General features: G+C 40.0%; 1 protein-coding gene across 2 annotated transcripts; it reads left to right on the plus strand.

Moving 5' to 3' along the window:
• The first annotated feature begins 1,067 nt into the window (after positions 1-1,067).
• Positions 1,068-16,122, plus strand: plcd4a (phospholipase C, delta 4a). 2 transcript variants are annotated; one of them, XM_046382724.1, is made up of 16 exons: positions 1,068-1,224; positions 2,881-2,931; positions 3,471-3,629; positions 3,885-4,113; positions 4,950-5,079; positions 5,229-5,460; positions 5,862-6,063; positions 6,772-6,916; positions 7,679-7,831; positions 8,367-8,534; positions 12,679-12,835; positions 12,957-13,073; positions 14,084-14,262; positions 14,354-14,486; positions 14,623-14,772; positions 15,177-16,122. In XM_046382724.1, exons 2-16 carry the CDS (start codon positions 2,907-2,909, stop codon positions 15,266-15,268), a joined length of 2,271 nt encoding a protein of 756 aa, XP_046238680.1. In that variant the 5' UTR covers positions 1,068-1,224; positions 2,881-2,906; the 3' UTR covers positions 15,269-16,122. The 2 variants fall into 2 exon arrangements, with proteins under 2 accessions (XP_046238680.1, XP_046238679.1); XM_046382723.1 differs by lacking the exon at positions 1,068-1,224 and having other exon boundaries at positions 1,722-2,931.
• The last annotated feature ends 883 nt before the right edge of the window (positions 16,123-17,005 follow it).

The following is a 17,005-nucleotide window of genomic DNA, read 5'->3' on the forward strand; positions in this document are numbered from 1 at the left end:
TATTCTTTCTTCCAAAACTCCTCAGTTTGTTGTTTTTGTGGTTGAGTGCTGGCTTAACACTTCACTTCAAAAAAGTATTTATTATGTTTCTTAGCAGTTGTTGTTCACATTTTCCTTTCATTTGTGTTGGACTAGCACATCAACTATTCAACAAGCTAACCACTGTGGTACTAGTCATCTATTGTACAGGTTGCTGCTGGGTACTGTAGTTTGTTTTTTCCTTTCCTTAGAAGAGGTCATTGTGAGGGAGCCCCTCCATTTTACTCTTGGCTTAGTTTGTGTAATTTGAGCTGGAAAGCTGAGCTGAAGCTGTATATTATTAATGCATCAGAACCTGAGCAGGGAACACAGATGAAGACCAAAGAGCGAGTCTAAATACTCTTAAAAACTTCACAAACCGATGTCTTTGAGCTCTCAGGTGCATAAGCGATGTTAGTAATAACTCCAGGGGTAAGTTGGGAGCAGTGTGTTCATTTAATGGCGAATCTCTCCCATGTCCTTATGGCCTGCAAGCTAAACTGGCCTAATCAATGTTTGATGAGCAACATTAGATGAGACAGAAAACACACTTGTGTGGTGGAACTCTGCTGGTCCTCCTCCTTCTCCTGGCATGATGGGATCGAGGTGGTCCAGGGCCAGATCTGTTGCTGACTGTAATCCCCTGCCAATGAGTGTCATGAACGACACCAGACAAGCTTCGAGACTCTGTTGTGGAGCTTAATGTGGCCAACATTACAGCCATAACGGGTCTTTTAATTAGATGCGGTAAGTAAGCAATTGAGTAATTGGGTTTCATTGAGTTGGAGAAATAAGAAAGACACAGTTTTTTATTTAAAATCCTGTGTTTTTACCTCTATCTCCTTCACACAATAACCTATGAACATCTCCACAATGTCGATTGTGTGTGTTTACCCTGTTTTAACCCTAACCCTAACCCTCCTTATGCTGTTATTCTTATTTTTTAACAGTTAAAAAATGCTAAATGGCAAACAGATGATCAAGCAGCAAAGGCGAAAAGGATTCGGAGAGAGAGGGGAATGATGATGAGGAGGAGGAGGAGGGGCAAGGTGAGTGTCACAGTAAGTTGACTCTGGCTTTCAGTTGTTGTTGGCTTTCATCACTGCAGCGTGGCAGGGACAGCATGAGCTCCCAGGCCATATGATCTGTTCCAGGGCCGCAAAATCCAGCAGCACCAATCGGGACTCAGGGATGATCCTGCACCAGGTCAGACTCATCTTCTACATCCTCACAGTTTGACAAATAGTTTTGCTTTTTCTTACTTTTTACTCGTTTTACTTGAATTATAAATGCTTCAAAGGAGGTTCAAAACAGGAAAAGACAGTACGGAACTTCTTTCCTTTTGTGCAGCTTTTGCTTTCATAATAGAATTCCACTTATCAACGCTTACACTCGCTTGAAAAGTTTGTCCAATAGCACACAGAAAGATAAAAGTCTTCCTAGATATCATACTGTCAACATTTTTGGCAGATTTTCACAAGTACTGTCCTTGAATACAGGTGAAGTACAATTTTACTTATTGTACTTTATTTCTATTTTCTGATTATACTTCCACTCCACTACATTTTGGAGGCAAATATTGTTACTAGTTATTTTGCAGGTTGCATGCGGCATCATTTTTGTATATTTTTACTTAAGTATGATTTTGGGTACTTTTTACAGCAAAGTTTTTTGTATACTTTGTTTATTATATTTAATAATATCCTTTTTTCTTTTTTTTGTATTTTTGATATAGTTGGTGCATAATGGATTTTCTGCAATGCATGTATTAAATTGGCCTTTATTTATTTATTTTGTTTTTACACGACCTAGGATAGCGACCCAGTGGAAGCTTAGCCAATTAAAACAGCATTACTACAGGCTGAGAAGAAGTGTTTTTGCCAAAAAAAACCCTCAAATTCTGTACAAAAGAATTACATTTTGTCAATGAAATAAATGACAAATGTTTTCAGCATGAATTGGACCAACACCGAGTGAGGTGAGATCATGAGTGAAAGGAATGCCGAGACCATGACAGGGATTTGGAGAGATTAGTTGGCTTAGTGAGCTCAGCATAGAGACAGAACAAAAAGTGCAGAACAGCACAGAATGCGATGAAAACACAATAGAACTGCAAAAAAGAGTATCTAGATGAGTTTGCTGAGCTTCCTGTGACACAGGGATGAAGTCTGAAAAAGCTGCAAGTGTTCCCTGTGCAGACCGTAACCCTAACCCTAACCCAAGGAAAACATTTGTTGGTCCTTGGTTAGGGGGATGATTCTTTACAAGAGCCACAATCTGATATATATTGTTGTTATATTGCTGCCTGAGCATTTTAATAATTCCTAAGTGGTTCTTTAGAACAGAATGCAGATAAACAATATTTGATGTAAGGTTCTGTTACAGTGAAGCAAAATGTTCTGTTAGGGCTTACACTGTTTGCTATATTCATATATTGGCTTTATTGGAGAATGTGTGAATCTACCATACTCATAAAAACTGAGGTTTATTTATTACTTTTACTGACTAGGTCTAATGCTCTTACGGGAGTTTCTCCAATGCTAAAGTCAAAAGTCAATAAAGCTAAATAGCAGGTAGGTCTAGAGTACAGAGGTAACATCAGACTGGTGTATATGCATAAGTAAATTTAATCTGAATCCCTGCAAATCAATAATTATTGCGTAGCAAATTTGTTGTTTGTGATGAAAAAAGTGCTTGGAATCAAAGCTTACAGAAAACAGGGGTTTATCTACTGATAAGGTTTTGTAAAATAAAGACCATGTTTGTTTTTACATTCATTTACATGAATAACTAGTCCATGGTCTAGTGAAAGTAGTAATTCTTATTCAAGTATGGCTTTCCTTGTTCTGCTCTTTTCTTTAGATGGCAAAAGTGTAAGACAACAACGAATGGCTTCCATAGGGAGCAGCCTCCGTAAGTCTGCTTTTATATCCTGTTGGGCTTGCTCACTTTATAGAGTATTCATACATATGACAACATTCATTCTCCTTTGAACTAATTGTAATGGGTTTGAAATTCTCTCTTATGTTAATATACGTGTGTGTTAGTGTCGACAAAACCTGACTGATTCAAACTGTTCAGTATCAGAAACCTTACAAAAGAAAATGAAATTAAGATATTAAAATACTGTATGATTCACGGCTTATATTAATGGTACTAATTATAGAATTCTTCAAATTTAAGACCCAAAGAGTTGCTTTGCTATGGTCTTTTCAAAGTTCAGGGCTACAGTAGTAAGATAGAATCATTTGAATTGAATTTTAAAATTTAAATTTAAATCAATCAACTTTCATTTTCATGTTTGAAATGGCCTGAAATGGTATTACCAAATTAGAAATAAGAAGAAGTGGAAAACTGATATTATTACACAAGCGTTCATGTTTGAATTAAAACCCAATCTTTTGAGCCAATATGTAGGTTATATTTTAAATATAATAACCTTCCCTCTCCAGGCATCCAAGGGGATGACAACATCCAGTCCATGCTGGTAGGGACGATAATGAGGAAAATCAAGTCTCGCACGTGGAAGAAACAACGCTACTTCAAACTCCAGGATGACTGCATGACCATCTGGTACAAGTCCAAGAAGGCTGGCAACACCCACTCCACGTGTAAGAATGCATCTCTTTCCTCTGTTTTCTGGTACCTGGTTTATACTCCCATGATATGATATTTGTAGCTTTCATTCATAAGTTGCAGTTAGTGTACAGAAAACCAGTTTTGTTCCTGTGGCAAAGATTCAAAGCATGAAATGAATGTTTGTTCATTTGTCGCTGTTTATCGTTAATCGTAACGTAATCGTTAATTACGTTAATCACCACCTGGAGATTGTACAATGTCTGCCTTCTGTCGGTCTTTGTGCACAGTTTCAGTGAGTGATGTGGAGGCCATTCGAGAGGGACACCAGTCTGAGGTGCTGCTCAGCATTGCAGATGAGTTCCCACCTGATAGATGCTTCACGCTGGTCTTCCGTGGTCGGAGGGGCAACCTGGACCTGGTGGCTGAGTCGGCTGAAGAAGCACAGTCCTGGATCACAGGCATGAGGAAGCTGATTGAGAACCTAGAGAACATGGGGGAGCGAGAGAAACTAGACCAGTATCTTTCACTTAGTGTTTTCGATCATATGCCATTAATGCCTTCAAAATGTTTTCAGTCCAACCAAACTCTACATAAGGCTGATAATTTTCTTACTCTTTGGTTGGAGTTGTGCTCATTAGTGAAATAATACAAAAAGACTACAAAGCCAATTAAGCCCTATCATAAAGTCACTGATTTTATCGAAGAGAGAATGGATGTTGCCGCCCCTTATATACTGATGTGTTCAGTCCAGTAATTTGACTTGTCTGTGGTATTAGAAAATACAAATTCACCAAGCCACTAGACACTAATACCCAGCCGACTATCAGCAGGATGGTTCTCCCTTGCAAGCCGGGTCCTGCTCAAGGTTTCTTCCTGTTAAAAGGGAGTTGTTCCTTGCCACTGTGTGCTTGCTTGGGGGTTCAGGCTCTGGGTCTCTGTATAGCATCTGGAGACAATTTTGATTGAATAATTATTAACTATGTAGATACATTGAAATTGAAATTGAATCACTCTCGGCCCATGAAGCTCCATAGCAAATTTGAAAGCAGTCTGACCAGAAGTAGTCCAATGTCTTGCTCCTGATCATCAGACTGGATCTCCTGGAATGATGTTTAATTTCTCTGAATCAAATTAGTGAATCTGTAGTAAGAAATTCCCTAGGCACCTTACTGGAAAATGAACCTTATACACGGTGGACTTTCACTATTTGAAAGGTGAGTAAATATACAGGAGTGTTTATTGTGCTGTGTATCTTAGCAGTCATTGAGTATCTCTTTAAAAGCTTTTAGAAACACGGTCAAGTGTTTCATCCACTACTGAATGTGACACTTTCCTTAAATGGCATATCCCAGATGGATTAGTGACTGGTTCAAGAAGGCAGATAAGAACAATGATGGTAGGATGAACTTCAAGGAAGTGCGAGATTTACTGAAAATGATGAACGTGGACATGAACGAGCACCATGCTCATCGGCTTTTCACAGTAAGAGCTAAATATGTAATCTTTGGCCATTCTTCCGATTTAAGCATTCAATAGATTGTTTTGTGACCAGCTAGTGTTTGCTGTCAGACCTCTTGGATTTTGGTACATCTGTATGTAGAGACACAGAATGTTCCCTTCTTTTCTCTCAGATGGCTGATAAGTCCCAGTCGGGTACATTGGAAGATGACGAGTTTGTCCTCTTCTATAAGATGTTGACTCAGCGGGAGGATGTACTGAGAGTTTTCCAGGAGTACTCAGCTGATGGCCAGAAGTTATCCCAGAAAGACTTGGAAGACTTCCTGAGGGAGGAGCAGCTGGAGGGGGGTGACATCCAGCAGCATGCCAAGCAGCTCATTCAGCGTTATGAGCCCTCTGACACAGGTACATGGACAATGAAGAACATTTCAATTCAATTCAATTCAGTTTATTTATATAGCGCCAATTCACAACAAAAGTTATCTCATGACACTTTCCAATTTGAGTAGGTCTAGACCAAACTCTTTAATTAAATTGTAAATAGAGAGAGCCCAACATTCCCCCTTGAGCAAGCACTTGGCGACAGTGGCGAGGAAAAACTGCCTTTTAGAAGGCAGAAACCTCAGAGCAGACCCCGGCTCAAGATGGGCGGCCATCTGCCTTGACAACATACTGTATCATGGTGCTTGTTTGATTCTATAGGAAAATAGTGGCCTGTTGTCCCTTGATTGTTGATAATGTACCACTAAAGGTTTGATTTCATCACCATGTGAGAAGGTCCTGATGTTATCCTGCTGTATTTCCAGCCAAGCTGCTGAATGCCATGACATTTGACGGCTTCTTGATGTACCTTGGCTCAGCTGAGGGCTCCATCTTCAACCCACAGCGGCGGGGCATCTTCCAGGACATGAGCCAGCCTCTGTGCCATTACTTTATCTCCTCCTCTCATAACACCTACCTGATGGAGGATCAGCTGAGAGGACCCAGTAGTGTGGAGGGATACATCAGGTAATTGTGCTTGGTTAATGTTAATTAAGCTCACTCTTGGAAATGTCTTTGTGTGACCAAATACTCAAACAATAGACCTTTTAAACCAACCACTGGTAAAACAAAGAGAAACCAAAATAAACCGAAATGCTAGGTGCTCCCCTTGCAGCTCTTCTTCTCAGAGCCATAACTCAGAACTATAGCAGAGTCAAATCTGAACACGCATACATGATAGAGTCCAGGGGTTGGCACAACTTCGACCATCCTCATTGCACATGAACATCTACAAATCTGCTCAGAAGTCATATGCTTGTGACATCCAGGACTGCCACCTCAACAATCATCAATCATTTCAAGTCATTTAAAAGATGATTCTATCTAAATCTACTTCCAAACCATTTTACAGATTTACGGGTTTCCTTCAGTGGAAATCCCTTCCCTAATGTGCTCTCTGCTTCATTGAGCCTCACAGAGGTAATGAGATTTACTGTGACGTTGTTCTGAATTAATCCTCCGCCATTCATCGGTTTTACAAAATTTATTAATAAAATGAAGTTCCTGACGTCAAATTCCTTTTAAGTGATTGGTTTGATTTGATCAAATTTTTAAACTCAAAATCTGATAACAGCATTAATAAAATACATTAACTTATGGCCAGTTTATGGTCTACCTTCCTGTGACCCTGAATGAATGTATGAATGGAAGATCAAATTTGTCTTTGGTACTCAGGGCTCTGAGTCGTGGCTGCCGGTGTGTTGAAGTGGACTGCTGGGATGGTGCCAATGGAGAGCCCATCGTCTACCATGGACACACTTTCACCTCCAAGATACTCTTCAAGGATGTGGTCAACGCAGTGGGCAACTATGCCTTCAAGGTAGCATCATCTTTCTGGTAGTTTTGCTTTGATTAATGCTAGTGTAAAAGTAAATTAAATAAAAAAAATTAGAACTTGATTCAATCTAGCTAGACCAGGTCCATCCTTGCCATCAACTCATGAGCCTTGAGCACAGAATTCTTTCACTTCTTACGGACTAAGGTGGCGTTCGGATGTGCCTGTCTTTCAAGTTCAAGTTTCAAGTTATTCCTTTTTCTGAAGGCAGCTGTATTTGGAAATGAACAGGTCACACACTCACTGCCCCACTGGAAAGATGATCACACTGCTCTGAATGTGGCTTTCCGACTAGATCAAGCATGTTTGTAATCCCCTCACGCTGGCATTGCAATTGTTTTTGCTTTCATTGTCCTGTAAAGCTGTATCAACAAATCGCTCAGCATCTCATTGTAAATTTATGAGTGAGTACAACTGTGCAATGATATCCAAGACATAGCCTAAAAGGCCTATAAAATGAGTTAGCCAGGCATCTGTCACATAGTGCCAGCCTCACGCCAAAGTGAACAGCTGCCAGGTTCATGTGCATGTAAGAGCCCGCTGTGTATGAGCATCTGTCCGCAACTGAATATTGCGGCCTCGTGACCCCTTGTCCATCCATCTGCTGGTCTTTCAGCCAGCCAAGCACAACCCACAGGTATATGGCAGCAGGTGTATTAGCTTTCACCTATGATAATGCTCTCCAGTGTTAAATTACAAACTCACTCACTCCCTTTTTCTCTCCGCCTCCTCCTTTACCCCATCCAGGTATCAGAATATCCAGTCATCCTGTCCATGGAGAACCACTGCAGTATTGAGCAACAGAGAGTCATGGCCCAACACCTCAACCACATCCTGGGTGACAAGCTGTTGAAAAGCACACTGGATGGCAAGGCCCCCATCAGGTTGCCATCTCCAGAGGTAAGCAGTGCAGTCTGATGTCCTTATCCTACCCCACTCTATGTGGTACACGGTGGCTTAAAAAGGTTTAGTCAGGCTCTATACTCTCTGTGGACATAAATCTGTATTAATCCTATTTAAGGCCAAGTTCAGGCAGACAATGACTGCATGAAAAAACATAGTACATTCAATGATTTCAAGAAGGCTGCTGGCATATCTGGGGTGCCAGTGCGCAGGGCTGTGGCAAAAAGGCGAAATGTAGGGTCTCCCAACAAAAAACGTCTTGTCCAACTTTACCTTCCCCAGCTTTAAAATAATTGTTTTCTAGGATTATCATGCCTCAAGGTATTAAAAAAAACACTGCTATCGGTCATGGGTCATGTTTTGCTTGTCTCACCACTGACATTAGTAATTAAAGAAGTTACGAGGGGGGACATCATCCGTCTTGTTAAGCGAAATGACATAAACGCGTCTCCGCTTGTTGATCCTCTCTATTTAAAGATAACCGTCGTTATGTTAAGGATAACCGTGGGATTTTGTTTGCCCTTCCTGTTAGGATCTCAGAGGGAAAATTCTGCTGAAGGCGAAGAAAATTGGAGGTCTGGAGGACAGTTTCAATGGGATGGTGGAAGACTCTCAGACCGGAGAGGTCAGCGATGAAGACGAGGTAGCTGAAATAGATGAGGATAACCTCCACCATGAAAATGTCCGTCGCAGGATTAAGGTAGGTCAGGTTGTTCTATGCACAGCGGCGCACGTCTTTGGCCGCCGACCTAGACAGCCTTTTTCGCATAGTCTGATCAGCCAGCCTGATATAGAATCAGGATCATCTGTTTCAGTCATTTCTAACCTGATGATGCAACACTGAGTCAAATCAGGAAGTGGATTTCAACATAAGAATGGAACAATTAATAAATTAAGCAGACTAATCCAACATAGCAGCACTCCCTTTGATTAAACTGATCTTGTTAATTACAGTTGGTAGTTATTATAGACTTCCGTTTGCTGTGCAGGCCAGGTTATTTACTGAAATTCTTCTTAGTGTGAATGCATGCTTGAATAAGAAGCAGGATTTTTGGTCTTTTCACAGTATATTTCTTTTGTACTCTATATTGAAAAAAAACCCCAAAATATCCAGTTCACCCTCTCTCTCGCTCAAGCTTTTCCTTAAAACTATGCAAGCTCCTTTAATCTGCTACTTATGTGCTCTTAAAAACAATCCATTTGTTGTAACACTTCCCGGCTTTGGTTTACAGCACTGTTAGCACAATACTTTTCTCCTTAGGCGTGTGTTGCGATAGTTTATCTGGCAAAAAAAAAAAAAAAAAAAAAGGATTGCATAAACTTCTGTCATCCCTCATGAAAAATACAAAGGATTGAAGGGCAGGGAGCAGACACTGGGTGTTAGATAAGATGATCTGTTTACGCTGTGATAGCAGAGAAAGACACAGTGGTAGGCAGCGAAAAAAGAGAGAACGATGCTTCAGCAATGCGTGACCACTCGTGACACTGGTGTCCTCTACTGCCCCAGCCACATAAAGTTCACTGAACTAAAATCCTTTTAAATCTTAAAAACACAGGTCCTATATACACATCAGAAGGGACAAGAGGATCCCATGGTGGCTGTCCTCAATTTCAATTTCAATTTATTTATTTATATAGCACCAGAGTCTGAACCCCCAAGCAAGCAGACAGTGGCAAGGAAAAACTCCCTTTTAACAGGAAGAAACCTTGAGCAGGACCCGGCTTGCAAGGGAGAACTATCCTGCTGATAGTCGGCTGGGTATCATAAATTACAAAGGACAAACATCCATCCATCCATCTTCTTCCGCGGAAGAAGACAAAGGACAAACATAACATATTTTGTCATGTTATACCAATCCAAGCCATGCCACGCCAGGCTATAAGCCTAAAGCTCGTACAGCCTTCTGTAAAATGGGATATTTGACACCCCGAACAGCACTAATTGCAGTCACTAATCACCTCTGTGGGTAAATACTGAAGTGTAGAGTCTCTAGGTAGGGCTGGAAAGCAATACTGAGTGTGGTGTTTTTGGATACATTTCGGAACACATTCAAATTTATCACTTCAATTATTGTCTTTTGGAATGGTGACATAACTTGCTAGCTGTGGTCCTTCTATAACACTCAAATCCTAATCATTTTTGTAAGCAAATTGATTTAATTCGACAAAGAACTTTTAACTCAAGGTCCACCACTTTTCCCAAAGCTTATATCTTTAGTGACATTTCAGAAATAAATAAATACACATAACATCGTAGAGCAGAAAGGATGGGCGGAAAGGACTTACTTTAACCCACAGTTAAAGTAAAATAAAGTTTCAAAATCGAGTAATAAACTGAGATTTTGTGTTATTTCTGGCAATAAAACCATCTCTTGGAAGGTTCCTGCCACTTATATAATTATAGAGAAATTACTCATTAAATCCTTTGGTGTCTGACCAACCAACTGAACTTCCTGAATTATATTTAATTGTCTCTCTGGTACTGTAAACAACATGCCTCCTCCAATGCACCCTCCTTTGCCGTTTTAGAGTCCTGTCGGCTGTTTTCAGTCAAAATCTTGCTTATTACCATATACCCAGTAGTTGTCTACTGTCCCCAACTTTGATTTAAACCTCTCGAAAAGCAAGCAAGCACACAAAAGTAATGCCTTCCAAATTTTTAATCACATGTGCTTTAAATTCAATTGTCCGTCTTGCCGTAGTTGAAGCTGTTTGGAACATTCCTGCTCTCCGTTTTGAGAGATCTGGAGATGGAGTGCAACTGTCCTAATGAATCACAATATTCATCGACTTTTTACATGCCTGATTGCCTTGTTTTTGTATTAATATCGCAGACTTTAGAGGACACGTTTGATCTTGAGTGGACATCTATTTCTAGCTGAGTGTGTAAAGTAGTCATTGGGCACTTAGAGTCATGTTTATTGATAAGCACTTGAGAAGCATGAAATGCCACACTGGGACTCCTGTCAACACGGTCAGCAGAGGTGAGACAAGCATCGAGTTTGGCAGTGCCTCTGCTGATGGCTTAGGTGTCTGGAGAGATGACTGTCATGCTGTCTGGTAGACTAGGAAAGGTGGATGGTGGGTGACCCTCTGAAGCCCGGGTGAACCAGTCAGATCAGCTTTCATGTATGCAGGTTCTGGGCAGGTTTCACTTAGTGTTTGGGCCCATCGAAGCTATGATCTCTACAGTCATGGAAGCAACCCAGGCAGCACACCTGCCTTTGATTGGCATTGCTGTCCAGGATCACTTACACAATTCAAAAGGTAGTGTCTCAAGGTTTCGATATGCCCGGTGCTTTCACCCATGACAGGATTCCTTCGCATCACAAGGGTTTACCCTATCATATGATAGCGATTGACATAACAGTCAGCTCGCTTTAACACACTAACTAACAGCTCATGGGTCAACCTAAATGAGCCTCATCTGACTTCAATGTGTTAATAGCCCAGAGAGGTTTAATTACCTCTTTGGGCCATTTGGTTTGGACTTCTTTATACTGCTCGGCAGAAATGATGAAACCTTTTGGATGAGTGATTCAATATCTTCCGATCTAACAAAATCTTCCAGTCTTAGTTACTTTTGACTTGCTAAAAATCCTATGACCTGGTATCCTCATTCCAGGCCCTCGCCCTTGAATCTTGCCCTCATCTCAGATTTGTTCAGCAATTCTATTTGAATTTGGTCTGGTGTTGTACTTATTAACAGCATCCCAGGTTATAAAATCGACAGTTTTGTGAAAGGATTAACAATGGGGGAGTCATCTTCCTCTTCCAAAGCTAGCAAAGCAGTCACAGTAAAATAGCCACTTAATGGCCACAAATGCTTTCATGACACTTGCCCTTTGCCTTTATCCCCCACAAAAGGATCTCTCCAGAACTTATCATTCCAAATCAGTCCGCCAGTTGCTGTCATAACGTTTTCAGCCTTAGCCATGAGCTGACACTGTTCATCCCAGCACACCAACCCATCTTTATCCCGGTAGCCTCACAGTTTATATACCTGTGGTTACTGCAGCCAGTTGCCATGCAATTATATTCCATCCATTTCTGCCCAGACAGTTTGGACTGTATTCTCATCGCAGACTATTGACACCACAGTGCAACAGTAGCCAGTGGTATGGCACTAATGTCTTTAGTAGCAAACTCAAATTCTGAGTCCTCCTTTCTACAGGACTTCATGGACTTGACAGCCTTAACATCATCTGGCAGTTGTGCATTCACAGCTTAAAGCTGCACGGTACAATCACAACCTGGTCTGCTGACCACTGACCATTGGAGTAACTGGGGTAAAGGGGCTTGCTGGCAGCTCAGTGGTGGGAATGAGGGATGAGTAAGGATGGCCATTTTCCTCCTGCTTGTCTGATGGAGCTGAAGTTATGATCTTTCTGTCACAAGCTTGCTTATCTAATCTTTAGGCCACCATCGACCTACTATGTGTCACCACAATAGAGGTATCAGTAAGACTTGGCATATAGTGTAAGCATTTGACATTACTGTTCATATGAAACATCTGAGAAAAACATTCCCTATCTCTGTGTTGCTTTTTTTTTTGCAGTGTTTAATGTTGTTTAATGAATTTGGGTCCTCTGTCATTTTGGTTTTATACCTGAACTTTGAAAAATTCTACCCTTTTATGTTTCCTGTGCTTTCTTTTTTTATTGTGAAAATATAATTTATTCTACTACATAGTGTTCCCCTCATAGTCACAACAGAAGCTTCTACAACGTGGTTATATTTTAATTTGTTTGCAAAAGTTGCTGCACATTTACAAATCACCCTCTTATATTAACCTCTGTATTTAATAATCTTATCTTTTTTTTTTTGTGGTCTTATCTCCATAGAGGTCAAAGCAGCGTTTATCCAAGGAGCTGTCAGACTGCGTGGTTTACTGCAAAAGCGTTCACTTCAGTAGCTTTAAACACTCCCGCATCCACTCCAAGTTCTATGAGGTAGCCTCTTTCACAGAGTCCAAGGCCCGAAAACATCTGAGAGAAGCTGGTTAGTTCTGATTTTAAATGCATGATGCACACACAATAACATGTATCAGGCACTTTAGTCACACTGTATTTGCCAACTTTATCTGACTCTAACTACATTTCTGATATTATATCCATTTCAGGGGCTGAGTTCGTGTTCCATAACTCACGGCAGCTGACCAGGGTTTATCCCAGTGGCTTCCGAACTGACTCCTCCAATTTCAATCCTCAGGAAATGTGGAACGCCGGGTGCCAAATCGGTGATTGCAACTCAAGCAGGCGTTTCTGTTAAAGCTGCGCTGGGCTGCTGTTTGCATAAGGATTTTTCTTATCAAATTAAAGGCCATTTGAAGACCACTTCACTACCACAATGTAGTGTGATGTATATCCATTTAAAGAACTGTATATTTACTACCTCACAAATCTATTTCACCTTCACCTCTTAAATTAGCTACTCCACTTTTCACCATTAGCTTTATATTAATGCGAGTTTTTAAGCATTTCTGTTCACTCACTTTGATAATCACAGCATCCTTGAATGGTGAGGTTAACTGGTCAGATAGCTTAACTGGCTAATAAAATGAAGGGCAGTCAGTTTGCTCTTCATCAGCTAAGTTCTCCTCCATGAGCTTTCAGTCGTTTCTGATGCTGAACTGCTGAACTCAAAATAAGTCCGACACTCAAAAGGGTTGTACGTCTCTTAATTATTCATAGGTGTGCTTCAAGCATGAAATGAATGAAACCAGTCGGAGTGTCGTCTCCCAGTCCCTTTAAAAGCACATGGTGCATTATTAAAACATTAAAACAGCGACACCCAGCTTCTCTAAGGGACAGGTGTGTGGTCTTTGAGTTGTTTACCCTCTGCTACTCTGCTTCCACTGTCTCCAAGGCAACAACTCCATTCGACAGCATATGAGCAAATGTCAATATTTAATGTGGGAAGGGTGATTTATATGAAAAATATTAATTACGTGCAGCTGGAGCCTATCCCAGCTGACTACGGGCAAGAGGCGGGGTACACCCTGGACTGGTCGCCAGTCAATCGCAGGGCCAACACACAAAGACAAACAACCACACACTCTCACACTCTCACCTAGGGGGCAATGTAGAGTAGCCAATTAACCTAATGTGCATGTTTTTGGTATTGTGGGAGGAAGCCGGAGTACCCGGAGAAAACCCACGCAGGCACAGGGAGAACATTTTTATTGTTAGATTTTTAAAATGCTAAAAAAAAAAAAAGTAAATGTTGTTTCTTTTCCCTTTCGTTCAGTCGCTTTGAATTTCCAGACTGCCGGCGAGGGGATGGATCTGAATGACGGACTTTTTCGTCAGAACGGCAACTGTGGCTATGTCCTAAAGCCCAGTTTCATGAGAGAGTCTGAGAAAAGATTTGACCCTGAGATGCCCCAAAATCGGGTTGACTACCATCCTGTTTTCCTCACCATACAGGTACAAATCACAAAGGAAGTAAGGAAACATGTATCCCTCTAGTTTATTAGCTATTTTGATTACTGTTGTATTATATGTTTGTGTATTATAGGTTATCAGTGGTCAACAGCTGCCCAAAGTCAACATCAAAAAGGATTCTATAGTGGATCCTCTTGTCAGAGTGGAGATCCATGGTGTTCCTATGGACCAGGCCAAGCAGGAGACCAGATACATTGATAACAATGGTACAGGCCATGCATTTACACCTGTTAGGAAAAGATAAAGGGAGGGAATGATTGAATGGCGAATTCAACAGGAAAGGTTTCTTTTAATATGTCACATTTGCCACATTTGAAACTGAAGGACTTGTCCTTTCTGCAGGTTTCAATCCCGTGTGGTATGACACTCTGCGCTTCACCATCCACTCTCCGGAGCTGGCCATGGTGAGATTTGTAGTGGATGACTATGACAAGACATCTAAAAACGACTTTGTGGGGCAGTATATACTCCCTCTGAGCTGCATGCAGCAAGGTAAGTTTGAAGAAATTAAATCAAGTTACACTATACTGACAAAAGTATTGGGACACCTGACCATTACACCAATAGGGACTTTAATGACATTGGCTTTTGCAGTTTTAACAGCTTCTACTGTTCTGGGAATGCTTTCCACAAGATTTTGAAGTGTTTCTGTGGGAATTTTTGTCCATTCATACAGTAGAGCATTTGTGGGGTCAGACATCCACTTAGTAAACACTTACGCTAGAACTAAGCTTAGTTTGAACTCCAAAGAGCAGATGCAGCCAGCTCCAGTTCCACGTGTTCAACTTGCGTATCACATTAGTCTTGCATAAATATGCCAGATTCTCTTTAGCTTGAATCAATAATGAACTAAACCATGTTCACCTAAATCCTGTGGTTTTGTTTTATGTTCTCAGGTTATCGTCATATTCACTTATTGTCCAAAGATGGAACCAGTATTCCACCCTCCTCCTTATTCGTACACATCAGGATCACAGACCTGGAATAAACCCTCTTAATTTCCTAATACACCGTAGGTATTGGGAACAACCTTCTCAGCACATACTTTTTGGTGATGAGAGTAGAAAGCTTCCTTTCCATAGAAAATTATTACAATTCCTAAAACACCAGTAGTATTTAATATTATTCTTATTTGATGTGGAAAAAAATACTACGCCAAATGTTTAGTGGTTCTTAGGCAGCCGATGTATAATTAGATACGCATGGTTTTCGCTTTGTTCATCATAGTGTGCGTAAGTCGTTCCTGTGATTGACTTGAACTTCGCTGCTCATGTTTGGTGTACTGTGTCTGTAGCACAAATATTTGTCTCTGCTGAAAAATGTCATAGAAAAGAATGTGCCACCAATATGTTTAGATCAGGATGTGTGTTTTTCTGTCAGTATTTTCCTTTAACAAACAGCACTTCACAGGACACCGTCAATTGTCAATATGCAAAACTTGAAATGCAGTTCCGCTCCAGCTACACGGCACAGTAGTTACCTGCTTGGATAATGGCGTGGGCGATATTTGTGGCAAGAGCTAAAGTATTAAATTTGATAAACAGCAATTGAGTTGAATTTGTGTTATATATTCTGAATATGTGTTGAAACTGACAAAATTCAGCTAAAGAAGAAAAAATATTATGAGGACAAAAAAGAAGCTCCAAATTCTGCTAATTATGTATATTTATTATTCATTTATTTATTTTTTTGTTTTTATTTGGCCAACAAATTGAAATGAAAATCTGGAAATAGGGAATAAAAAAAATGATTGAAATGATTAATTGATTAGAAAAATATTTGGTTATATTTTTGTCAATTGACTAATCAATAGTCATTTTCACTCCACTCTGCTCATTATAGCGTTATTGTAAAATTTGAGGGGAAAAAAATGTATAAACATGCATAATAGCATACATTTCATAGTCTTTGGCTCAGTAGAATCAAGAGATACTTTTTAAAGAACTGAATCTAAAATATGTTGCCCCAACAACAATTGTTATTAACATGATTTTCAATAACATGACTTTCTTATGAAATCTCATGCTAGAGAGTGACAGGCTGAAATCAGAATTTAATACTCATGAGTAGTTGTGTCATCTGATATTATTTTTGTGGTATGTACATATTACCCATTTGTGTAAATGTGTTTTGATATGTCTATTTTTGTATACTTGCAAATATTCAAACGTACTGTACCTGCAAATAAATATGATTTTCACTTAAATACGACTGTTTTTCCTACATTATTGAGGCTAGTACTCTTATTGAGGTGAGCTTCAAATAAAAGTGTTCCAAGGCAAAATACTTTGTAAGTATTATGTTGTTGTGGAAATCTGTATACATACACAGAGTGAAGAATACTTCACTATGGGTTACTAAATTCCAGTTCTGTTGCCTTTGGCCCATATATTTAGACTTTTGCCATTTCTATGGCACAGCTGTGCCTAATTTAATCAAATCTACTGTGGCAGAAGTAATGTGATCATTTATTATACCAGGATATACTGTAATCATGCCCTTGGGTCTAAACAACATTACTACTGCATTTAACCTTATCTTATCTTAACCTCTGAAATGTCTTTATATTTTACATAGTGTTTACTCTTTTGATTTCAACTTTAAAAAAAAAAAAAGTTATAAATTTGAATAGCAAATTTAAGTACACAACATAAGCTACACAGTACACAACATAAGGATAAAGTTTGCACACCATGCCAGGATCTGGCAACCCTGTTGACATCTA

Source organism: Scatophagus argus, chromosome 24 (genome assembly GCF_020382885.2).
Source record: "Scatophagus argus isolate fScaArg1 chromosome 24, fScaArg1.pri, whole genome shotgun sequence".
In the NCBI taxonomy this organism is placed as follows: Eukaryota; Metazoa; Chordata; class Actinopteri; family Scatophagidae; genus Scatophagus; species Scatophagus argus.